The 26,951-nt window shown below is 43.7% G+C and overlaps 1 protein-coding gene across 2 annotated transcripts in view; it reads right to left on the reverse strand.

Moving 5' to 3' along the window:
* Positions 1–26,951, reverse strand: part of pdlim4 (PDZ and LIM domain 4) — a 45,359-nt gene that overhangs the window by 13,371 nt on the left and 5,037 nt on the right. For both annotated transcript variants that reach the window (XM_085797211.1, XM_085797210.1), the window contains exons 2-3: positions 21,543–21,694; positions 10,613–10,694 (exon numbers count right to left, since the gene is read on the reverse strand). In XM_085797211.1, the coding sequence (XP_085653337.1) occupies positions 10,613–10,694; positions 21,543–21,694 (234 nt within the window). The remainder of the gene's footprint in view (positions 1–10,612; positions 10,695–21,542; positions 21,695–26,951) is intronic.

Genomic DNA, 26,951 nt, shown 5'->3' on the forward strand with positions numbered 1-26,951 from the left:
TATTTCTACTGACAATCCATCTTACATCTTTTCATTTCCTTAGGAGAAACTGAACTGAACTGAACTTCCCAGAACTGGAAGGGTAAGTTCTCCAGAACAAATCACTGCTGCCCTTACACGTCCTCTTTTTTTAAATATATATATATAAGTCTTAATTAAAATCCATTATTCACAGCTCATATTTAGACAGGAGCTAAATCTGCAGATAACAACCGGTACAATAACTGTATCATAGTCAGACAAGCTTATTCATGCCTGAGTCTGGAGAATAAAGGAGGCAAGAGGAGGGAAATCCCTGAGAGTGTATTATATTACACGCTCCTGCAGTGGCAGGACAGTAAAGACATTACATTTATGACTCCTGATCTGTACAAACATGACATGTGAGGGAGGAGCGGCCATCACACACGCAAACCTATGTGGCGATATATTCAAAAGAAAAATAAAGGAGAAAAAAAAAATATTATGATCTTGTTTTACTGACTCGAGGGGAAATGACCCTGAAGAAGAAATCGAGTTAGTTTTATTTGCATAGCCCCAAATCACAAATTTGTCACAGATGGGCTCAACCATCTGAGCAGCAGCAGCAGCAGCAGGTTTCTATCCTCAGACGAAGAAGAACAGGAACCACAGGGAAGGAGAACTGGAGGTAAGTTCGGTCCGATGTTTTACTCTTTTTAGGAAAGTTTTACAGTTGGAAGGAAAGACGAGGTTTGTACATCATAAAATAAATAGAATATGCAGGTCATGAGTGCACAGTCTTCCTAAATTCCTGAATTATAGCTCTGAATATTCACCACCACAGAGCTTTAAAGTTCATTGGACAGACTTCAAACCAATCAGAGTAACGATCCAGATGACGACGTAAAACGTGTCAACAAATGTGGTTGTTGTAGTTTTGCAGGAGCGATGGCGTCTAGGGAGTTTGCGTTTGGTGTCTACAGACGTTCGGCCGACGTTGCGATGGCTGCTCTTCAGTTTCCGCCACGTTGCATGTAAACCAAAGTGACTAGACGTCGCTTCTCTGTTGTCGCCACGTTAATCTCAACTATGTTTCCAGGGAATTGGAAGTCGACCTCAACGATCTGTAAAGTGAAACGAAATCTCTGGCAGGTTCGTCTGAATTCAGCCAGGATAGGCATTTTGCATTTGCAAGGTCAAAGTAATGTTCTGTGAACTCAGTGTGACTTTGACCTTTGACTACAACAAAAAATAAACAATCTGTTCATCAACTTTGTCCAATGGCTGCTCCGAATTAAAAAAAAGAAAAAAAAAAGAAAGACACTATTCGATCATGAATGGATGAGGTTATAGAGCATCTGTCCCTCGTTGTAGCAAACAACAATATTATAATGTTGGTTTTATTGAAAATTGAAACTGAAAACAGCTCCACAGAAACAGAAACAGGAGGAAATCAACATCAGAAGAGTCAGAAGGATCCAGATGAATCAAAGACTTTGTCAAGCCGATATCGATATTTTCCCAGTGCAGCTATTGAAGGTGTCAGACTGGGTTTTTTCCCCCTCCCTGCACCTGAACGCACCAGCTTTCAGTGTATTTCCTTGTCGCCAGCCATGAGTACATGTTCACCCATTCTCACCCTCACACTCCTGCCTGAGATGGTGTCACTCCTTCTGTTTCCAGCTCCTTCTCTCTCTCTCTCTCTCTCCCCCCTCCCCGGCCTGTTGCCCAGATATTTGCTTTTAGCTGGATGGCAGATTTATAAGGCAGCACATCTGGCGCTCGCCTTATAAAAATGCCAGTTTGGTAACATTCAGGACCTGTAAGTGCTTTCAAGTTGCTCTGAAGGTATGGTGGCTCGGCCTCCTTTTATGATAGGAGATCAGCTGTGAGCCAACTGTCTCGTTAAAAAGATTTATCCAAGCTTTTCCACGTCTGAACTGCACACAGGGCTTAACGTCGAGCCCGTGGTCGAAGGCGACAGTGACGACGCTATAATCTGCTCTGTGCCTCGTCCCGTCGCCCCCCCGGTAACCTTATCTTGTTTCCTCCTAATGTAGACAAAACATTTTGGGATTAATAGAGGAGCAGCTTCAGTCAGTCAATCTGCTGCAGGAGCTCAACCTAACAAGGCCGTCGTCGTCTGTCCGTGACATCATCGATTTCCTAATGTCTCCCTCTTGACTGCTCTTTCATTTTCTCCCAGATCTCGACTGCATCATTCGTCCTGGCTCGGAGGAAAAGGGAGGAACAAAAAAAAAAAAAGATAACTCAAAGCAGTAACCGGGGTATTTATGAGAACCAACACTGTGTGTGCTCATAAATCCGGGGCTGCCATCTGATTTCACCGAGCTGTTTTACAGTGGTAACCAAGCATGGCTAATGGTTTGGGATGACCGACCGCGTATGTCCGCAAGTGCCAAAGATGGAAGGAGAGACACAAAGACGGAAAGAAAGAAATATATAATGGGAGCAAGAGTTGATTTCCACTTGTGTGTGTGTTTTTTTTTTCTGAGTTGAGGTTTTTTGCAGCCGAGAGGAACCCGGTGCCTCCATCCATCACCCGGACCAAAAGTCGACCTGAGTAATAAGAGTTCGGATGGGAGAAGACGTCAAGTTACAGTTTCAGCGACCGCAGTTTGGTCGGAGAGGAGGGGTGAGACGAGACGAGAGGAGGAGGAGGAGGAGGCTGAGAGGGAGGAGGAAAAGGTGGAGGACCCTAATTGAAATCATATGCTGGTGTTTAACTGAGGACGGGGACCTCAGCCTGCCTCACCGGAGACACACACACACACTCTCACACACACACACACACACACACACACACACACACACACACACACACACACACACACACACACACACCTCCTGCATGGTTTAATCCCTCTAGACCTTCGAAATTAAGCTTTTCACATGGCGCTCTGCACCACTAACCAAACACAAACCAGCCCTTTATGGCTCCCTGAGTCTGGCCCTGGGCTGCAGAGGTGGAGGCTGGAGGAGGGTGGGGGAGGATGGAGGGGTGGGTGGGGGTAGAGGGTCATAACTGCAGCGGAGGAATTTCTCATCCAAGAAAATGTGTTTTATTTGATCAATTTTCAACTAACAGCTCCAATAAAGTCATTAAAACTGAAACATTTCGTGGTTTGAATTAAACGTGTTCCGACGCAGCCAACGACACTTCTTTGTCTTTCTTTTTTTCTTTTTTACGATGCGACCCCGACAGTTTCAGGTGACGGCGCTTTAATTATTTCGGTTTGGACTAAAACATTTGTGTGTGGTGTTGATGTAGAGAGAAAGCCACCTGTGTTAAAGTAAACTAACAACCTTCCTCTGTGTGTGAAGTGAAGCAGAGCAGATGAATTAACCAGTGTGACTGAGCAGGATTCATCTGGTTGGCAGGAAAAACACAGTTTAGAAGGTTTCCTTCTGTTAACTTCAAGACATAAACAAAGTTCAGTGAAAGAAACTGACGAATATAAAAATAGTGATTTTGTTTTTCTTCTCGGTTATTACGGTAAGCAGTTACCTTGGTGACTAACAGGTTGATCATTTCCACAGTTGAACAAGTGTCACTTTCCTCTTAAAAGTGAAAAACAAAGGAAGTTTAACTGGCTGTTAATACTAACGTAGCTACATAGCAACCAAACAAAAACAAAAAGCATGGTGCAACACAGCAGATAAGCCAGGATAACTTTGACCACTTTGGAGTTCAGTATTGTCAAGACTATTTATTATGGGTTGAGCTCAGTATGAAAGGATTAACATGGATTAAGACGGCGAAAATGCTGCAGGGAGTTAAGGTCAGATTGAACAGCTAAAGAGCTACAGTCAGTTTCATGAATAGTATCTCTGATAAATATACTGTTGAGGACAGTTTGAGGAACTCTTTCCACTCCTTATGAATAATTCAAAACTCAATTCATCTGCTTTTTTAAATAAAAACCAAAACGATTATAATATAATCCAGTTTCGGCACAGCTGTTGTTGTTGTTTCGGGGGGTTTTATGGATCTGTGTCACATTTGCGACCCTGAAAACAAAAGAGGGCTGGATTGAGGTTAAAAACAGAAAATCTTCATTTAATCCTTAAAAACAGAGGAAGATGATGAGATCGTTTTTTGGTTTTGTTTTGTTTTTTAATATGAGCGAGCCTGTTCCCTCCTGCTCTCAGTGACCCCGTCCAGCCAGGCAGACAGGCAGGCTGCTGCTGCTGCTGCTGCTCCATTAAGGGAAAAACTCCCCCCAAACACTGACGATTTGGACATTTCTGGGATTACTGACCGATTAGTGAACACAAACAACCAAATAAGTGGGGTCACACAGGTCTGTGATCTGAACGGCCTGCTGTGTGTGGTGGAGCCTCTGCAGCAGCAATGCTCCACTGCTCTGAGATTTCCTGGCAGCAGATTATAAGCAGCAGTGAACCCAGTAAACATATTTTGGCTTCGAATGAGAAAACTCTAAACCCCTTTAATAATGGCCCCATATTGTTCAGACATACTCTCTATTTAAATGTTAATCCAGTTTTTCGCAATGCTCTGCTTCACTGTTTATTATCCCTGAGTGTAAATGCATCTTTGACAAATTAGCTTCACAACTCTGAAGCTGTGTGAAATTTTTGAACTTATTACTGTCATGTGTTTTCTTTTTTTTTTTTTAAAGGCAAATAACAAATTCGTCACACACTTTTTTTTTTTTTTTTCCAGAAGCAAAATTCAATTCCAAGCAGTAAAGGAATTACTGTGTGTGTAAGTCATGCAAGGACTTTGTCTGTCAGCTCCTATTAATGTTAGCCCGGAGAATTCGCCTTCAGCTGCCAGCTCCTGGACTCACACCGAAGCCTCAGAGTGACGTGTGATCCAGAAATCTCAGCTTCCGCATTGTGAAGCCTCATTCTTTCCACGGGGGCCGAAGCTGCTGCTGCTGCTGCTGCTGCTGCTGGGGCCACAATAACGACGGCTTTAATAACAGGGGTCTCTGCCAGGAATGGCATTCTGATCGCGGCCTGCCAAAAAAACACTGTTCAACTCTTTTTTTTTTTGACCAATACGTCCAATCCCACCTACACTCAGAGCTGCTGCTGCCACTACTGTGTAACTCAATGGAAGGAATTCGTGCGATGAGCTGAAATGCCAGTAGGCTAACTGCTGGTATTTCTTCACTGGGTGCATTATAATAAAAAAAAAAACGTCCCGGGAGTAAAACTGACAACCGAGCGGCTAAAACGCAGATGTAGGATGAGATAACCATTTAGTCTGCGTCTTTAAAACTGTCTTTCTCATTGGAAAAAAAGTTCAGTACTGAGATAGTCTGCATGCAACAGCACTCAGCGCCGTCCTCAGATCAAATACAAACTCCAAGAAGAACAAAAAGAAACACTGACTGGACTTCTGCTTTGATTTGTTCGAGTGCAGCTTTATTATTTTTTCTTCCCAGACCACTAATCATTATCAAAAAGCCTGATGTAATGGTGCATCTTGAAAATGTCAAAACTGTGATAATTTGACGTCCAAACGATGAAACGAGAGCATAAAAATGTGAATCACGACACAAAGAAATGAAAGGAAAAATCCGTCGTTCGGCGCACAGATTTGTTGTCACCATCTCGGCCTGAGTAGTTTCCAAATGTGGAACTAAGCGAACACATGTGTTTAAACCCACACACACCAGAAAGTCATCATGTCGTTTGATTTCGGACTGTCTTCGCTCCAGGTTTTTGATTAAAAGTAAAGCTGGGGTCTCGACTTGATTAAAGTTAATGAGGATTAACAGCAAAAAGAGGAGAAAACCAGGTGGAAAAGACGTCAAGTGCATCTGAAAGTTGAGAAAAAAATCTGATTCATGAAGGAACAAAAAACAAAAAATGATCACGATCATCGGAAATAATGTGAGTATGATGGAGTAGAAGTCCAGTTTTCCAAATACAGTTGATAGATAATAAGAGAAGCTTTAGTTTACATGAGAGCAGAGCAGATTTCCGAAGGCGGCCATGACAGAAGAAGCAGCTCTGTATTTTAGGCTCACTGCTGTTCCTCTTTTTTATGGCCGTGATACAGACCATTAACTTCTTCTGGACTTGTTATTGTTTGCACTTTGTCTCTTTTGCATGGAATTTGAAAAGTGAAGCTTCTGTTTTTCTGTTTACGACTCATTTATCTTCCAGCGAAGACACCTCACCATGATCTCATCTCCTCCTTATCAACTTTCATTTCTTTTTCTTTCTTTTTTCAACTCCTTGTTGAAATGACAACCGGTTGGAAAATATCTTGCCAGGACATGAGCACAGAGTTTTTTTTGGAAGGACGTTACACACCGTCACCGCAAAAATTCCCTGAATGATAACACAAATGAAACACTCAACTCAAAGCAGATTACATTCACATGAACAGAATGAAATCAGACGCTTTTTCTAATATCCAAAAATACAACATTTCCTCATCGGCTTTTATGACAATAGCTACGCCGTGTTCCCGAGGCGAAAGGAAACACCTCATAGCTTCCATGTGTCACTTCCTGCTCAGTAGCTAATTCCCACAAGTGAGCCTGGAATTTCTACCTAAGCCAGAGAAGAAAAAAGCTTATGAGAGGGAAAAATGGAAAAGTTAAAAAAGAGGCCGTTATCAGATTCGCAGCTATCTGGGCACTTTTCATGAGGCTCAAGTGGTAACAATTTCTGCCTCTCTCTCTTTCTCTCTGATGCTCTTTTTTTTTTTTTTTTTGCAATATTCCCAGTTAACTGAGTCAATCTGTGTTATAAAAGCACCAATGAATGCCGATGTAGGCCGGAAAAATGTGTGGTCACTTCCAGAGGAATTTGTTTATACAAAAGCTGAAGTGTCCTGGTGTGCCTCTTTGGTTTCAGTTCTCACCCTGCAAGCCAAGGCGTCCTGCACTCCGAGTGAGTCCTAATCCTGCAGGTCACGTCAACACAGCGGTAGGTGAGTGTAGGATGACAGAACAAGGCCTCAGATCTCCGCCAGCACAATCAGAGGCTGTGTCGTCGCTCCTCGTCCAGCGATTTGATTCGGTTCTTTTTATTTTATTTATTTCTTTTATTTTTTTATTCTTCGTTCTGTCCAAACAGTGTCAGATAATTCAGGCTGGACTTGGTTCAGAGAGGCCGTGGTGCGTTTAAGGTCTCCGAGGTGTCTGAGCAACAATCGCCATTGTTATGTGTCAGTGCGAGACCCTCCGAGCTGTATCTGATTCTGAATACAGCAGGAAACAAAAGAAAGAAAGAGAAAGAGAGAGGGAGAGAGAGAGAGCCTAGGCTCTTTTTATGCGACCCCGGGGAGCGGATGTTTCCTCCTTTCATGCAAAGAGGAATTCACCTGAGCGTGAAGCTAAAGTGGCCCTGACTTAGTGGTTTCCAGGCGTCCAGGTTCACTTCATTAAATGAGACGCCAGGGAACATTTTTTAGACTTTAGAGAGAGAGGAAGAGCTGGATAAGATGTTACAGAGATACAGAGAGAGCGAGACTTGGACAGAAAAGAGCAGGAGAGACAGACACAGATCTGCAGCTCTCGTATTACCCACATAGGCAGAAAAAAAGGAAGAAAAAAGAAAAAGAGAGAGCCTTCCTGTCATGCGTGTCCCTGTTTGTATTAAAGGCTGGTTCCCTTCACTCAGGTTCAGAGTTTCCTGGTGTTAATCAAAGGCCGAGGTCGGAGGATGACGACTATCGAGGTGGACGCTGCTCGTTTATCAAACACAGAGGCTGAAAAACTATGGAGACGTACAGAACTGAAAGGAAAACACCGGCTGGGATCTGATCGTTGTTTCGTGTGGCAGCTATTGGTAAATAATGATAAACTGTTAAATCCAGTGTTGTGCACGGTGCGACTCTTAAATACGCAGTAATTGGGCTTGGCAGCACGGGTCTAAATCCAACTCACGGCCCTTTGCAGCAGGTCATCCCTCTCTCTCTGTCTAACACTGTCCTATCGCAATAAAGGCCTTAGAAAGCTCAAAAATGTATCTTGCAAAAGAAAAAAAAACATATTAAAGAGGAACTATGCAATATTTGAGCCTTAATTAAACAGCTTCGGAGTAATTGTGATGATGAAATGACTTTCTCTGACTTCAACCTAGAGTCTCTTGGCCGAAAACCAACTCAAGACAGATCAGAGCCTCCGACCCGGTGTCCCAGAGCTCGTCTCGTCAGAAACATGGACTCCTTTACGGCACTACGACACGTAACGTTACCCACCTCGATAGAAATCGCTCCATGGTTTGCTTTCTCGCCGACTTTGTTGAGAACAAATGCACACGGGGGGGGGGTTATAACAGTGTAAATATGCACTCCGAAACTGTAGGGGGAGCTCTGTAGAGGAAAGGCCGACCAAAACACAGAAAAAGCTACCAGACTTGCAATTAACTGTGTTACGTAATCGTCAGCATTCATAACTGTTGTGCTCTCTCTTCGTCAGGTTTACCAGTCTGTTACTGTAAATGATGCACTCTATATAAATATAAACACATATGCATCTGTTTTCCAATCTGGTTGTGCTGTAAACTAACATATTTAATGGACACCTGCTCAACTCATTGATGGGTCATTTCAAAATAAAAGTCCCCTGGAAAGAGAAATCATGTAGTAATAAAGATATTTGATCCCATGACCAGTAACAGTCCTGATTAGTTTCACACACACACACACACACACACTAAAGCCCCTTTCACTTTTTTGTTTCTGCCACTGAAAACAACAACGACAACAATTTCCTGTCGAATCGAGTGTCAAACTGATTTCAGGTCAGATCTTTGTTCCTCCCTTCAGAGACGAGAACACACACAGATCAGTCCACAACACAATAACTTGACAAATGGACATCTCTCATATGTCCCGAGACACAATATGCTCATTGTCTGTTTCACTCTCCATATGTGTGAGCGCACGCACACACATTACACACACACACATATTATACACATTACACACACACACACACACCTCCTATTCTCTCAGAAACCTGCTGCCCTGCCAGCACTGGAAAACTTGGAAAAGATCATCTGCTAGAGTTCATCATGCCTTGAATATCCGTTTGGCAGCTTGCACGACTGGAGAACAATCAAGATACTATTTCAAATCCACTGCAGTCGACAGTGGGACACATTATCTCACTCATAATAACCATGTGAATAATGGTGTACAGTCAATTTACAAAAAAAATCGCCTGTTGCGCCTGTTTCCATGGATTCTGTTTAGGATCTAAACAGACGGACAAACCTGGAGTCTCACACCCAGAAAAAAACTGGACTGTTTTTGTTTTTCAAGTTATGGCCCTCAAATGTGAACAGGAAGTGGAGACGGAGCTCTGGCCAAAGCAGTAGATTTCAAAATAATGGGCCACAGTTTGACATAAATCAGAAAAGTGACAGATGAGCCGAGTTTAAAGGGTCATTTTAATCCAAATCAAAACGAGATGTCAGACTTTTTGATGAGGACATTGTTATTTCAAAATGCATCTATATCGATATCCCTGGAGATATTATTCCAGTGGCTTCCATTGTTTTGGTGCAGCGACGCTCTGATTGGTGGACGTTCCTGAACCTTCTGGGTCCCATGTTTCGTTTCGTTTTTTCTCACAGACGCTGTTACTGTTACGTGACTCACAGTTGAAGCACTTCCACCACTTGGATGGATGTGAAACTCTCCCTTTGGGGTCGTCAATCAAACAAATACACAGCTGGGAGAGAAAGCACCCGGTTCTCTGACAAACAAGGTGAATGTATGAGCCGGTGCACATAAAAAAAATAAAAAAAAGAAATAAAAAAAGTGCATTTCTGCAAAATTCAGCCGATCACCATGTTATAGTTCTGTGACTTGTGCCACTAATGGTGGAAAACAGGAGGATTTCCAACAGCTGTGGTGTGAAGAGGGGCTTTTTATTCAAAAACTCAACTACAAAACATTTTGAATATGCTACTGCTCATTTTTACAGCGGTGCCAGCAGAGGCTCATGGGTAATGTAGTATTCAGACAGTAGTTTGAGCCTTATCCACACAGAAACAGAGCTTTCCCTGTTCCATCTTTTTCTGTTTCGATCTTAAAACGTTTTTCGTAAACACGGCATACGATTGTAAGAAAGATGGCTCATTAAACGTCGACGTCCAAACACAGATACGATACTAAACTTTTGCGGACACTCCTAAACTCTATGGTGGTTGCTGATTGATCAGTGATGGAATCAATACAATATCTGGGAAACTATGTTCAGTAACTCAATGTTATGAACAGATTTTGCAGGTTTTGTTTTTGATTCACTTTAGTTCTTTCTCTCATTTATGGTCTGGTTTGAGTTTTGAGTTCGTAGAAAAAGTGACCACATTCAATATCGATTTCAAAACTGTGTACAGGTGCACGGAAAAAGAGGCTCCGAAAAATGCAGCAGGCAGCAGTAGCCGACAACGTAAGTGTTTAAAGCAGAGAAGCTTTCTTCGGCCCTTCTCTCTTACTTTGCTTCGACTGTTTGTGATTTTTCTGGTTTGAGTTTCGACCTTGACGTCGATGGCATGAAGAACTAAGGCAGATCAGACCAGACCAGACCAGATCAGATCAGATCAGATCAGACCAGATCGGATGTGTGCCGTCCTGACAGCAAACGATGACTTGCACTTTTCTAAATCCAGAGTAAACAGCAGTTACCTGTGAGTCAGGCTCCATGTAAGGGCTTGTCTTTCCATCTTCGCTAAAAGTTGGCGACAACACTCTTTCTCCTGGTCCCGGCCTGAAAGACAATACCCATGACAGGAAGAGAGAGAGAGAGAGAGAGGGTGAGTCTCAGATAAATCTTCTCAGGCATCAAAATGTGTAGATTTAAGACATTTCTGCTGAGAAACACCAACTTTTCCTTCCACAGAAGATTCCTGTGTACAAACTGTAATTACTTCTGAGTGTGGATGTTGAAAAAGAGTGAAAGATGCTATTTACTGTAATCATCGTATAATTACTATGAGCTTGGGAAAACACGACAACTCCCATGATATCCCATAACTGTTGTGCAACATTAGCAGAGAGCAGGGTTATTGTTTTTTTTCTTAAATTGGGCCTAAATAATGTTGTTTAGCTGCAGTTAACAAATCACTCACTTGTCCTAAAGTTGCTTTGAGTTGCGTGAATGCATGCGAACGTTTGGCAGGTTTTTACATTAGGAATGGGATAAGGCTACGTCCTGGGCCTCCTCCCACTGGTGCACAGATAAAGTCATCATCACATCATAACTCCAGTGTATGAACTATCCAGAGCAGGCTGCAGTCTGAGCCACAGGCCGCTCACAAAAAAGCAGTGATAACTGAATTACTGGTATTTGGGATTTCCCTCCTCCTGTTGAGATTACTAGTAATTGACTCCAGTTGCACATAGTTTTAAAACAGGACATGACTTACTGACTGGCAGCGATGATAAAACACGTTATTTAGAGCTGCTGCTGCTGCTGAACGCGGCCTACTGTGCGTGCATGAGCGGGAGTCCGACGCAGTAATTCATTTTGCTCTTTAACAGGCAGAGAATTAAACGCTTTGCTGAAACAACTTGTGTGTTTCTGCTCCCTGTGATACATGCTTCGCTGTTTCACTTTCAGGGTTCATGCTGAAGCAGTTGTGGTTTTTGCATGTCACATAAAAAAGATCTGAAGAGGAGAAGGAGGAGGAGGAGAGGATGAGGAGTTTTTGTTGCCATGGCGCGGGCAGCTGAGCGGGAAAGCAGCCAAGGGCTAAAAAAGAGGGTAACACCAGGACGTCGCAGCTATACAGTGTGTGTGTGTGTGTGTGTGTGGAAGGAGGTGTGAATGAGTGAAGAGAAGCACACAGAGACATAAAGACAATTAACTCTATGTGTGTGTGTGTGTGTGTGTGTGTGTGTGTGTGTGTGTCTTCATCCACCCCACGCGGTGGAGGTTTGACATCCCTAAGTGATGAGGTCATCGGGCTGCAGCTGGCACGGCGTTGGCCGAGCCGAGGCTTCAGATATGAAACATGGAGGTGTTTGTATCAAAGACGTTCTTATGAGGCGCCGAGTGTCTGGCGTCAACAACCAACAGCTACTCACCCCCCTTCCCCCTCGCCCTCGCCCTCCCCCTCCCCCACCACCACCACCACCCTCCTCCTCCTCTTTTACCAATTTCACCAGGACAGAAAAGGCCCTCGGTGTTTTCAGATTTGTTTGGTTTCGATGGTTACAGCAACAAACAGCTCCATTCATGAGTGAAGAGTGAAAGTTCAGCCTGAAGTGGCTCCCCCCATTTAAAAAATGACATTTTGGAAAATACAGTACAAGAGAAACGGTGAGGACAGCGCCGCCGCCGCCGCCGACGCGTGGGCGGACGCCGGCGAGGGAGCAGAGCTACTCATTACACTGATAAACTGTCTTCAAGACGTCAGCTACCTACTTGAAAAGTGAAAAATGTTCCACTTTGAGAATGACGCCGTTGTTTTGTCTTTTTTTTTTGGTTTCGTGCTTACGGCTGTACGTCATCTAAACTCTTCAGATTTTTAAGCAGTGGACAGAGTCGAGGTTTATTACTTCTGCCAGAAAGAGAACGGAAACAGTTTCTCTGGATCTTCTCAAATATAAACCAACAGAAAATGACCACAACAGACAGAAACAATCTGCTGCACACAAGTTTGATCACAGACAATGAGCTGCTCTGTTACTCTCTGCATTGATTCTGTGTGTGTGTGTGTGTGTGTGTGTGTGTGTGTGTGTGTGTGTGTGTGTGTGTGTGTATGTGTGTGTGAGGGATAACCCTGATCTGTCTGCTCCAAGGATGGAAACAAGAGGAAAACCTGAGTTAACCAGAACACGATGATGTGCAGAGATATAGAGGGATATTGAAATGTTTTATGTCATGTCACTAAAACTCAAACTTCCTCTTCCTCCTCCTCCTCCTCCTCCTCCTCTTCCTCCTTGCCGTCTTTGATTTCCACCCACCAGCTCATAACTGAACACATCAATGACAGACGAGACTGAATAACAGGAAATAAAGCGAAATAATAATTCACATGAGACATGGGGTGAAAAGACGACGCACGAGGAGCTCATTTCTAAAAAAAAAAAAAAAAAAATCCACATGTTTTCATTCTGGTAACCAATATATTTAGTTACTGGACCACAAGTTGTTTGATTATTCTCATTCATAAAAACACAAGACAGCTCCATAAATCACATGATATTGACAGGAGACGCCACAACAGGATCAAAACAGTTATAAAAAAGAAAAAAGAAGAAGACAAAGAAATAAAAAATAAAGCCATAAAACGCTGCCACAGAAAAACTGAACATACGGGTTCATGACAGAAAGATATAAAGAGGATAAAACGCAGAGAGAAAAGAAAGTCTCAGGTCATCACAACAACTTTTCCATTCTTTCCTTTGGTCCTACCCCCCTCCTTCATCTGACCTCCCCCTGCCAGGTTTAATTTCCTGATTGAGGAGGGGGGGATCTGGTTTTTGGAGCTGGTGGATGAGTTTACTTTGGCTGCTCAGGATTCGGTGTGTTCGAGGAGGAGCATGAAGAGCGAGTGCGAGTTCCCTCAAATTAAGATGTGGCCGATCAGAGAAGATTTCAGGGTTCAGCAGCTGCAGCAGCAGCTCGGGGAGTCGGTCCGTCAGAAACAGTTTGTGGTTGATATGAGAGGAGGTGTTCAAACACTGGTCGGTGTTAAAGGGATAGTTCACCCAAAATTCAAATTTCACTCAATATCTACTCACCCTCATGTCGACTAAGGGCTGGGAGAAGTTTCAGAGTCCTCTGTGGCTTCTCTGAGTTACAGGGGGTCTCGGCGTAGCAGTGCATGTCCATATAACAGTTGCAAATGGATACTAACTGTCTTCGTAACAAAAAGGAAGCTCCTCTTCCCGGCTCGTCAAATTTGGACGAACTGGGAAGAGGAGCTTCCGCTACAAAACAAGCTTGAAAAATAGACTTATTTAATTTTTTGGGGGGCTTCAATACAAGACGGACATTACATACGAGCAGCATGGAGGTATTTGAATGTTTTTTGGTGTGTCTTTTTGTTACGAAGACAGTTGGTATCCATATGCAACCGTTATATGGACATGCACTGCTACGCCGAGACCCCCTGTAACTCTGAGAAGGCACAGAGGACTCTGAAACTTCTCCCAGCGCTTAGTTGACATGAGGGTGAGTAGATAATGAGTGAAATTTGAATTTTGGGTGAACTATCCGTTTAAATCTACATCTGGGTGATGACAAGATCGGAGAAAGCCATCCCTCCACTGGAGCCGACTTTATATCCACCACAATAAAAGAAAGAGACCGTGGGAGGGATGACGTGATGAAGGGATGAAGAAGAAGGATGAAGAAGGAGGAGGAGGAGGAGGAGGAGGAGACGCTGCTGGTGGTGGTGGTGGCAGCGGGGGCATGAGTGTGAGCTGGCTCCTTTTCTTCTCCGTCCCGTGCAGCGTTTTATAATTCCTCAGCCGTGAGTCACAGGTCGAGGAGTCAGTCACAGGGTTTGAATCTTTCACTCTGTGTCTTTTCTCTGCCTCTTCGCTCCGATTCCTCCTGAATCCTCCTGAATCCTCCACCCTGGGTTTTTTCTTTCTTTCTCTCTTTATTCTCCAGATCCATGATCAGATCTGCTGCGTCTGATCACATACATGCATTATTACACATCACCACCCCTCCCTCTGCCCTTTACCGTGGCCTTTCTCATTTCTACTGCATGTCTCTTAACCTTCAACCACTACAGCATTCCCAACAGAGACTTTGATAATCAAAACCTACTGCACAAACACAGTCAGGATGGTTACAGCAGCAGAGCAGCTGAGATTCACAAGCTGTGTCCCAATTCAGGGGAGGATGCAGCCTACGTGGTCTACGGAGGCAACGGCTTCGGCACGCAAAGAATCTTGGGATACGGGAGGCCACGAAGGATCGGTGAGGTGCGTCCTCCTAGAGCAGACAAAGGGAAGCCAGGTTTGGAGGAGCCTGCGAGTTGGGACAGGCCTTGTTGTCGCGACGCTGTGATGTAATCGGCCTTCACATGCGTTGTCCGAAGGATGCAGCCGCTGAATTCGGACACAGCAAGAGCTTGACAGAGGCTTCGTCCATCTCTATGTGTCAGCATTTTGACCAGTGCAGCCTCAACTCAAAGGTTCACTCACTAACTTCTTGTATCTGGCCAAAGAAAAGGCAAAGTGACGATTTTCATTCAACAACAAAGAACTTCTGCAAGTGTGAGGCATGTTCACGCTGGGTGTCTCAAGACTCAAGATTCAAGAATCTCAACGATTATTTCTGAAAACATGGGGGAAAAAATGGAGATTTGGGAAAAATGTGGCTTCATGTAAACAAGTGAAAACTGAGTTTTAGGTTCCTGAACGCCACCGTGTCGGGTGTGTGACTCCTTTATTCAATCTAAACTCTTGATGCTGTCAAAGCAGAGCTCTTATTAACAAACAGGAAGTGATGTCGTTTTCTTCCAGGCATCTGATTGGCTGGCAGCATGGCTCTGTACTTCCTGTGTATTTATTTACCCAGGTTTGTGAAGATGAAGATCTTAATGAAAACAATCTGGTGTGTGTAACATTATTAAAATGGAGGTGGAAAAATATTAGTTTTTATAAACACCTGCCTACATGTGTATGTGGCCTCAAGTCATCAAGATGCAGCTAAAAGCGTTTCTATAAAAGTCCAGTGAGTGAACCTTTGAACTCATTTTTGCTACTGAATTAAACTACAAGATGAAACTTTTCCTTGAAGTTCAGTTCAACAAAACATTGTGTCTCAGTCCTGCCGAGTGGTTTTGACCAAACCCAAGTTTAAGTTTAATGACTCCGGGATTGGAGAATATATAATATATCTGCTTCTTAATCTTCCGTTTCCCTCCCAATAAAAAAAAAAGATGGAGATGAAGATGAATGGACTCCAGTGAAAACTCTCTTGCACAAATTAAATTCCTCTGAGCCTCTACGAGCGTTTGATATTTGACTGAACTGATCCTTTAAGCTCTAAACCATCTGCAAGTCAAACTTCATTCCAGCCTCGACCGAACTGTAAATTTTCCTTTCTGCAGTAAGTGGAACTGAAACAAGAACAGCAGGACGTCCCCTTCATTTCTTTTTTTTAAAATACAAGAACAAGAGTAACACACGCACGCACACAGACACACACACACACAGACACACACACACACAGACACACACAGACACACACACACACACAGAGCTCGAGCATCATGACTCATTTCTCAGCACATTTAACTTGCCACCCCAGCAGGAGTCTTTCCGAACAGCTTGACCAGCGGTGGAAACACGTCCCGACCGCCATCATCTGTTCCTCGGGCCTCCGCAAACCACACGGCTTTTCTCCAAGAAGAAGAAGAAGAAGAAGACGAGCTGGGAGGAGGAGGAGGAGAGGAAGATGAAGAGGAGCTGAAAGGAGGAACGTGCAGGAGGTGGTCTCTCACCAGGTACCATGGGCGGTGGCCATGTTTACTCCAGGAACTAGCCAGTGCCAGGCCCGAATCAGTGAAAGTAAAAAAAAAAACCTCTTTTCATCTTTCCTTTTGTTTTCTCTTCACCTCCTTTCATTATCCCGTCTTTCCCCTCACTTAACCTCTGTCTGGACCGACATAAATCCAGCCCAGAACACAAGAGATGTCCAATTATTGGTAATTTTCTACATCTATTTTCTTCTCCTCCTTCTCCTCCTCCTTCTTCGTCTTTGGTGGTACGGATGACAAATTGCAGACTTGCAGAGTAGATGAAGATGCTTCCAGAGAAAGAATGAAAAAAAAAACAAACAAAAAAAACGTCTTGTTGGCAGAATCAAACAGGAAAACATCATATCAGCCTGTAAAGACTCTGGAGCCTCAGTTCTCCACAATGCAACGCAGCTGGAAGACGTGTTTTGATTAAGTGTATTGGCATAAAAGTGAAGATCTGAACGGTTCAAACAAATGCTCCTGGGATCCACTATCACTGTCATAAAAGAAGAAGCAAAAGACAAAAGACAAAGACGGAGGACTTCATCACAGCTCTGTGCAGATTAATGACATTTAAAATAAATGTTTGAAGGCTGTATTTTGTTTTAACTGCAGCGTAAAATAGAAAACTCAAAACGCACACAAACAACCGCAGCTGCGTTCAAAAGCACTTCATAATGCGAATGATAAAAAATGAGGAGGTTTCGGGGGGTGGGGGTGGTGGAGGGGGGGTTATGAATCTAATAAATGCGGTCGGACACGTTACAAAGAAACATTCTTGAGTTACACAAGACCTCAGGCTTCGGACGCGTCCAACCGAACTGTAATTTTGGTTCTCAGCAGACGTGTAGACTCATATATTTGTCCATCGGCAGCTTCACAAAATTACAGCTCTCTCGTCCCCCCCCCCCTTCTTTTCTACGACTCTGTGACTGTTTGGACGGTTCCACGGCTGCGCAGGATTTAATGACGACTGAGAACTTGTGTCCTCTGAAATATTATTTTCTCGTGAGTCAGCACGGCGGCTTCTCGTCACTCCCTGTTTCTTTTTTTTTCTTCTTTTACTCTATACTCAGTTGAATAGTTGATAATCACATGCTTCGTGTTTTCTTTGGTTAATAACTATAGTTAGTGTGTGTTTTTTGTTCTCTCTCTCTCTCTCTCTCTCTCTCTCTTACATATGAACATGACGTCCTTATTGTTATAATGAGTAACACAGGGGTTTGGACTTTATTCACCAACCAGAGAGCGAACCAAAGTGCCATGTGGCTGCTGTTACACAGCTCATTGAACCTTTCAAGGTTATTATGATATATTATATAATAACGTATTATTATTAAAGAGTATTTCTATTTATTTATGTCGCCATTTAAACTCTTGGTTCTGACTTTTGTTTTTTCCTCCCATTGATGAACTGAGGCTCTTTTGTTTGTCCGCTCGCTCAGTCATAGTGACTGTTGCTGTTTATTATTAACACACAAACTTCCTGTGCAGCATTTTGTTTTTTCCCCTGAGAAACAAAACGAACTGAGAGAAACTGAAGGGTTGAAGCTTTAATCACCTGGTGTTTCTGCTTCTGCTTGAGGAAAAGGATTACTTAGGAAAAACATGGATATGAGGTTTTATCCAGGCACAGCTTTGATCTGACAGGAGGAATGTGTGAAAACAAAAAGAAAAAGAAGAAGTGGACATCCCATCATCTCCTTCCCCCAGCAGCAGGGAAATGTTAAGATTATTTCAAAACTTGTGTCGTTCATGTGAAGTCAGAGAAATGTGAGTCAGAGCTCGTTGTTTCTGTGTCGTCGTCGTCGTCGTCGTTGTCGCTGTGATTGAATTTCCAGCGATGCAGAAAACTGGCTGTAAAACGACAGAGCAGATCGAGCTTGTGTGGATTTCTCACTCGTTTCCTCTGATTCACCGCTCCTCTACTTGGCTTCTCTCTCTCTCTCTTTTTTCCTCTTTCTCATATTTCCCACCATCTTTCAGCCACTCCCGTCTCTTTCAACACTTCTTCTCGCCTGCCGTCTCGTCTTTGTGACGGAGTAACCCAAGACTTTCATATCCATTTTTAAAACGCTCTCTTCCCTCCGCCTGAACCCTCCTCCTCCTCCTCCTCCTCCTCCTCTTCTTCCTCACTCACTCCTTCCCTCTCATTCACCACCAGCTCATCTGGAGCCAGTGCTGCATGCCTACATATCTCTCAGACATGACCTACCCTCCTCCTGTCCAACAGCGGGGGCAATTCACACTGTAATTATTCATCCAATATACTGAGGGCAGGTCACATACCAGCAGCTGACGTACGACCCCCAAACACAAACCGACTGCTATCTTGTCAGCTTAAATGGGAAATTAAAGAGGATGGATGAGCAGCGTGAGTCGCTCTGGCGGTTTACTTGTGGTTTTAATTCAGAGGAGCGATTTAACTTCAACTATTTACAAGACTGAGACACGCAGGTTTTTCCCCTTTTATCTGTGTCCACCACTCCACGACGTCACCGAAAAGTCAGGTTTAAAGAGGAACTATGTTGGATTTTTACCTTAATTAACCAGCTTCAAAGTACTAGTGCTGGTTAAATCAATGACTTGTAACTAGTTCCAGGGAGAATGGAGGCTCTCTACCTTCCACCTATCGTCTCTTGGCTGAAAACCAACCTTGTAAGATCAGAGCCTCCGACCCGGTGTCCCAGCTCTCGTCTCTGCGGCACCGCCACACAAACATAACGCGCCCCGTAACCCATAATCTCTTGTTTATGACAGATAAGACTACACAAATATACACATGGTAAGATCATATATGATAAATAACGTCATGTACCGCTCTATTGATTGATTTCTCGTTAAAATCAAATGCAGAAGCTTCCTCCTTCAGCTGCTGTTAACATTTGCATGTTTCTCACATTCTCTGTTGTAAACTGTTTTCTTGTCTGTAACAACATCTATTGCACGTCTGTCCGTCCTGGGTGAGGGATCCCTCCTCTGTTGCTCACCCTGAGGTTTCTCCGATTTTTCCCTGTTAAAAGGGTTTCCATGGAATTTTTCCTCAGTCGATGTGAGGGTCTAAGGGCAGAGGATGTTGTTATGATGCTATGTGAAGCCCTTTGAGACAAACTGTTTGTAAAAACGGGCTATACAAATAAAATTGCCTTGCCTTGCCTTGCCACATGACCAGGAGGAGGGTTAGCAAAACAGTGGAAAATTGACCGGACTTGCATAGTTCCCCTTTAACGTTGTTTTCACCATCTCGTATTTCACCTCCAATACAACAGATGAAACACAACTGGAGTTTTAAATAAGGTCACTGTGTAACTATAACTTCTTCAATCTTAAAACTGCAAAAACCTGCATCAGTTTAGATGATGGTTAAGAGATCAGAGTGTAAATACGTCTTGACTGAAAATCGTGAAAAGCAGCAGCAGCATCTTTAGATTCCAATATATCAGTCAGTATAAAAGTGACAGAGCTCTGCACAGTAAATACATCACCTCGAGCTGCTCCCGTTTCTCTGTTGTGTTAAATAACTTCTTCAATAGCTGATTTTGGGAGCGTTCGGGTGCAGGTGGTCGGGTGGGAGTTTTTTTTTGTCTGTGTGTGTGTGTGTGTGTTGCTGCAGCTGTAGAGGAGCTGACCCCCTCTCCTCCCCGCCTGCTTTGCTCTGTGCTCTGAATACTACTTTATGTATCCTTAAATAAATTTACTGTCCCTGTGTGGACGAGCCACTGAACGCTGATGATATATGAGTGGACGGGGTTGGATGGATGCTACGGTGCAGGCTGTGGGGCGATGTGAGCAGCGGCGGTGGTGGTGATGGTGGTGGTGCTGCTTCATGCTAGAGTGCAAAAACTATAAAACACAAAATACAGAGCAGAGAAAAAGTTCCTCTCGGTCTTGAACGAGAAGCAGCGTTCGTACGTGTGTGCGTGTGTTTGTGTGACGGCTCCGGTTTCTCTGGTGCTGATTCTTATTTCCACTGGATCTGCAGGTCGACTGTGTGGTGTGGTTTGTGTGTGAGTGTGTCCGTGTGTGTCTGTGTGTGTGTGTGTGTTGCCCTAAAAGGAGACAGAGCTGCAGCAGCTCCACTTGGCCGTTGTCACTTCACTGAAAACCACAGTGTTCTCCATCTGAGAAGACCGGGGGTTCAGAGGTTGCCAGATTTGCTCTGCACTTTTCCAGTGCTCTGGCAACCCAAACTAACCATCTAATAGAAATGTGGGAAGCGACTGACATTTCAGTTTTTCCTTGGTTACCCCCCCCTCCTCTCCTCCACCCCTCCCTAACCTCGCTCTGTGCTGTTAACTGTTTAGACAGATGATTTCCATTCTGCTATCTTGACAGAAACATGTTGCCGCTGCCTTCCCCCTAAAGGTCGATTCATCCATCCTCACGTACTAAAAGAGATGATGCACCGACCGACCGACCGGCCTGATGAAGAAGAATAAAAAGGCAGGAGATAATTTTCCACTTCATGAAGTGGCAGAATGGATGATATCAACCTTTCAAAGTCCATTTTTAAAAAGGTCGCCCTCTGACTCGCTGTGTGCACACTGCAGGCCTCAATGGGAGCCAGTCGATCATTTAAACCGTCATAAAGCTGTCATCCGTCGCCGTGACTCCGCCGCCGCTGCGCCAGGAATAGAAACAATATGTGTTCCTGGACGAGCGGCAGAAAATGACCTGAGTCGTAAAAATCAGTCGAGTTTTTCATCTCAATTCGCTTAATGAGCCTCAGAGCAGAAACCATGAACTGCTGCTGCTGCTGCTGCGACGACTGATCAGCCCCAGTGACTAACGCTCAAACATTTCCTGAAAAATCCAGCGTCATAATTCCCATCAGTCAATCCCGTACGGAAAATCTGAGGAGCGAGGTTAATGACGTCTCCGTTGTTGGTTTCTTTTATTAACTCCACACCCAGATTTTTCTCATTTCAGAGCTGAAGTCTTTTTAGACCCAAACACCTGACATCACTTGAGGCAGTTTATCAGACTTCACGCAGCGCGACACAACTGTTTTCACATGTGCAACAACGTGCACCTCCGAAGACCTGCGCGCACAGACTTTGATGTGTGAAATCACAGCAGGAGAGGAGGGTTCGGTAAAGAGCTTGATCATGACTTGTTTTCCGTACCTGCTGATGTTGAGTGTGAGCTGCTGGGTGCACGTTTTGATCCTGTTCTGAGCCTCCATGTGCGTCATGGTCTCTGTGCTGTCGCCGTTGATGGCCAGGATGGTGTCGCCCGGATACAGGTCGCCCAGGGCTGCCTTGCTGCCTGGTGTTACCTGAATAGCATTCAAACACACACACACACACATACCAATCCAAGCACACCCAAGGAAGAAGAAAAGAAAGAGCTGTTATAAGTGGTGTCAAAGTGTCAGCGAGAGAGAAAGAGACAGAAAAAAGAAAGAGAATTAGTGAGGGAGGGAGTGTCGGCAGAGGCACAGAGGCCAAATCCAACAAAAAGCAGCTCTCTTTTGATTTATGTCATGTCATGTCGCCTCGGGCAGATCCAGATCTCTGGGTTCACAATGTTCACAAGCCGACAGCAGCGACACTGGGAAGTGAGAGGCCACTCAAAGTGCTGAAGGTGCTGAAATATTCACAGAGAACTGGAACAGAAACGTTTTTTTTTAAGTCATGATGTGGTCCTTTTTTTGAGATTCAGAAGAAAACAACTCTCATTAGTTTGGCATCTGACACTTGACCCCTTTACAACAACTGTCTCTGTGTAGCCGGCGGTTACGATCGACCGTGGAGGAGGCGTCTGTCTGCACGGCTTCGATTTGTGAAAAACACACGAACACGACGCTTTAATTTCTGCAGGATTACGGTTCAGCCACCGGACAGTGAGCAGGTTCCTGTCTGTGATCCTTCAGGCCTCTAACAGGCCGGTCTGTGGACGTCTGAGGGGAGGGGGAGGGCAGAGGGGGGGTCCCACTGGGTCTGTTTCACCTTCACAGACACACTAAGTAACATATGATAACAATTTTCCATTATTGCAGTGCACACACACACACAGATATGCACATACGTCCCTGGTATTTCCAGACCTGGTCATTTGGATCAGATCCTCCATCGCCCACAGTGAGAACAGTCACTGTCATGTGGCTGCAAGCTGCACAGGAAAATATCATCTTTACTACTCACACAAAGACAGAAAGAAAAAGAAAGTAATGAAATGTGAACAATTGTCATCGTGTCTCCGGTCGTCTCTCCATGTGCTGTCAAGCTGTGACATGTATAACTTTTACTTTAACTGTATTTTTCCAGCTGTTAAATGTCTGGAGATTTGCTGCAGCTGGATTCAGTTGTGATTGTCACACAGTTTTTTGTTTTTTTTGGGAGGAATTTAAATCATTAATCTGTGACAGACAAGCATGGATCTTTAAACAGAGGAAGGATGTGTGAGGACGGCACCAGATTCACAGGCTAAAGATTATTTCATAAGTTCATTATTGATAATAACAGATCCAAATCCTTTGTTTTGTTTAACCAATAGATGATTAGACAAACAGACTGTAATTATTGACTTATAAGTGGATCTATTGATAAACAGGAAGAAGGAACTGACACTTTCACATGTCAAGACTAAAAATAATGACCTGCATATTTATGAAAAAACACAGTAAAGAAGATTTGGGATCATTTTCCTGTTAATGAAGCCTCGTATGTCAAGAGCTGGTGATTCATCTTTATCCTGTCGCCCTGGTTTTTTTAAGTGGAGACCTCATTTATCTCCTGATGCCTGTTACACCCTGACACCTCCACATCGAGACGTACAGTTGTTGTGTTTGGAGCGGCAGAAAGAAACCTTGAGTGGAAATAACACTTACCTCACTAAGAGGTATCGATAAGATAATCCAAGATAAGTTGAGACCATGCATAATGAACAAATAAAGAAAGTGAAGGAGGAGGAGGAGGAAACAGGGGACGAGCGGTTTGAGGGCAAAGACTCACAAGTTCATGCTCCATGAAGCACTAACAGCCGAGTCGTGTGGTTCACATGTGGAATTTGTAATTTACAGCTTCTGACTGCCCCCAATGTCCCTGACTCAGTTCCGGTAAGCTCAGAGAGGTCAGAGGCATTGTGGGAAGTGTGTGTGTGTGTGTGTGTGCGGGTAAGTGTAAGTGTGTGTGTGTCTCGGGGAAAGGAGACAAAAAAAAGCATCTAAACACATTTAATCCATCAAGTTGTTTGTGACATAAATCACAGTTATATAATGACTGGGGTAAAGACTGAGACTATAAAAGGGGAAAGAGGAAGAATCTGTTGATAGACACTAAGTGGAGGGTGTGTGTGTGTGTGTGTGTGTGTGTGTGTGTGTGTGTGTGTGTGTCTTGGGCTGTGTCACAGTGGAGTGACGTAACATCACTTCAGCTTCAGGCCATGAATAGCAGTGCATGAATCACACACACACACTCACAAACACGCACACACACACACATACACACACAGCGGTATGCCAAGTGACACAATGGCATGGCCGCGGTCGTCACCAGAGGACAAACATTCCCCAAATGTGAGGAGGGAGCAGTGCGAAGTGTTTCAGACACATCATCAACATCTGATGTATTTATGTTGTGATGCAATAACGCCAAACTATAAAACTATTTTTAAAAAAAGATGAAAGATGTGATTTTCTAATTATCACGCTTTGATTCCCAAACCAACATTTTCTTCTCTTTTATTTTTCAACCATAATTTTGTTTTTTTCACCATGCGTTTCTCTTGTTGACTTACTCTGACACGAAAACTTCCACTAATATGAATAAATAGATACAAGTCATAAATTATAAGTGACCCTAGTGTGTGTATGTGAAGCCAGTAAAGAGTTTTTTAGTAGTTGTGAGCGATATAAAGTGGTTTCTAGGCCTCTGTGGAGAGCAGAGAGACAATAAATTGAATAAATTGAGTGAAATTACCCCGTTTTGCTAAAAGTAGTAACATGGGATCACATGGTACAATGACTTCAATCCCATTTTCACCCAGTAAACCTACTTTCAGCTCCGCAGGCTGCACCAACAGAGGTTTGTTTTTACTATAAACTGAGAAAAAATGCATTGAAATGATAAAAAATACAGAAAATTAGATCATAGACAGATATCACATCAGTTACTGTGTGTGCACGCTGCTGCCGGTATGAGCAGGTTTTCTGTCACAGACACAGAAACTCAATGAACTGACTTTATCTACAGTATGTTATCTACCACACACCCACACACACACACACAAACACACACACAAACACACACACACACAGGTGGTGTCGATTGCACAAACAGCCGTGATGGAAGAGCAGCAGCTCCTCTGGTTGTTGGGTAATCCAAACAGTCCCATCACAAACAGTGACACAGTTAATTGCAAACAGACAGAGCGGTTAGCGTTAATGGCAGCCTCATGTCACACACACACACACACACACACACACAGAGACACACACATTATGTGGCCCACTGAGGCCTGATGTGTGTGTGTGTGAGAGACAAGGTGAAAAGAAGAAGCTGCGTCCACACATTAAGTGGACTGTGACATCAGCCTCGGGGCAAAGTTTCCTGTCACGTCATCGCTGCTTCAGTCTGTGTGAACTGTCTGTTTTATCTGAAGTCAGATCTAAACCATAAAAATGAAAGTGCTGATCTTCTTCAGTGCTTAGTGATAGAAACAAACAGGCCGTGTAAAACACATGCAGCCAGGTATCCTGTGTCTTTAGATTTGTAAAAACTCAGTCTCCTTATGTAGATCATGATGCTGTCAGAGGAGAGATCTTATTAACGTTTGTCCGAATGCTTTTTGTTTCTTTGCACTTGTGAACACAACTTGTCCATTTATGTTGAAGAGCAAAGGAGAAGAAGGAGAAGGAGCTCTGAGGTCACTTGTTTTACTCGGCTCTTTAGCCTGGTTAACACCAAACCACATCACAATCTGATTAGAGACTGAGTAAGGAGCAGGTGTGACCAATGGACGTAGATCAAAATGCCTCTGAACACAACTGGACAGACCTCGAACCAATCAGAGGAACAATCCAGACGACGTACTGTATGCAAAGCAACAGAAAATGTATAAAATGCTGATGTTATTCTTATTTTTATTCACTTTTTTAGTGACGTGGCTTATCTTTCGTCATCGTGTTAAGACCAACTATGTAAAATAACCTGTTTGTGTTTGGTTTCACAGTTTTCAGGGAATTGGAAGTTGACCTCAACAATTTCTTCTCAAGAGAAATTAAAGAGGAACTACAGTATGCCAGATTTGTACGTTAATTAAACATTTTTGGTTTTGTTCCAGGGAGAATAGCGGCTATCTGCCTTCCATCTAATGTCTCTTGGCCCATAAACCAACCTTGCAAGATCAGAGCCTCCGACCCGGTGTCCTGGCAGCACTATGACACAAACACGCCACACAATCTGTGATGTGTGTGTTCATGACAGATAAGACAACACAAATGGATTGCTTTCTCATCGGCTTTGTTGAAAACAAATGCACATGGCCGGGGGCCGAAAAAGCAACCGGACTTGCATAGTTCCCGTTTAATCGCTGACAGGTTTGTCCAGCTTCGATGCTTCCTGTTACTCTGCCACCTATAGGCCTGACCCGGTCATGACAGCACTCAACAGTGTATTTATCCAGGTTCATGAAGATCTTCATGAGAACGATCTGGTGTGTACGATGTTATTATTGAAAACCGAGGCCTTAGAGTTTCTTCTTCTGCACGTTGATTAGACGTTCCTGTGAGGAGAGTTCAGATGTCTCTATGGAGCCTAAGTTTCCGGCCTCTCCTCCTCTGGATATGAACAGTCAAACACACTTCCTCCTCTATTAGTAGTGCACACTGTGTAATTTGTCACAGCGCTGAAAGGACATGTCAACGTGCAGATTAAAACTGTTCTAAATTTGACTGGAAATTAAAGGTTTTTCAGCTTCTCGGAGGAAATATTATAATTTAACAGAAACAAGCTGCTCCTCTAAATACCTCCTATGATCTTTTGAATGTTGTTGTTTTTTTTTTCCCTCATGCATGAGTCGCTCCTCTGCCGGGACTGGAGGCAGCACTGAGTCGCACGTCTCAGCAACACGGAGAATAATTCCTGGCAACGAGTCAGACGCCTTTGTTTGCTTGTTGGACCTGAGATAGGAACCATGGTTATGACCTTGGTGACGCTTCGGAGAGACGTTACACAGTCTGGGGTGTGAGGTTCTGACCGGTGTGTGATTATCACACTCAAACAAAGACACTTGAATGTGCCAAGAGCAATAAACAAGAGCGGAGATTGTGATTTAATATGTTAGGTTAGACTTTAATGAGAACACGGGGAAACGGGAGAGTCACTTGAGCCTGAATGCATTTTGTTCCGTCTAATGACCACGCTGCGACTCATCAATGAGCGAGTAGAAACCCCTGATTCACGCAGAGATTACTCGTCATCTGACAGGTTTTCACACCTCAGCTTTTACTGAAGACTTTCCCACATGTCGTCGTCCTCATGAATCAAGACTCCATGCTTTAGATACTTGGCAATCCTCGGCAACAAACGCGT

The sequence above is a fragment of the Trachurus japonicus genome, chromosome 14, assembly GCF_045865225.1.
Source record: "Trachurus japonicus isolate A0001 chromosome 14, Traja_1.0".
NCBI lineage: Eukaryota > Metazoa > Chordata > Actinopteri > Carangiformes > Carangidae > Trachurus > Trachurus japonicus.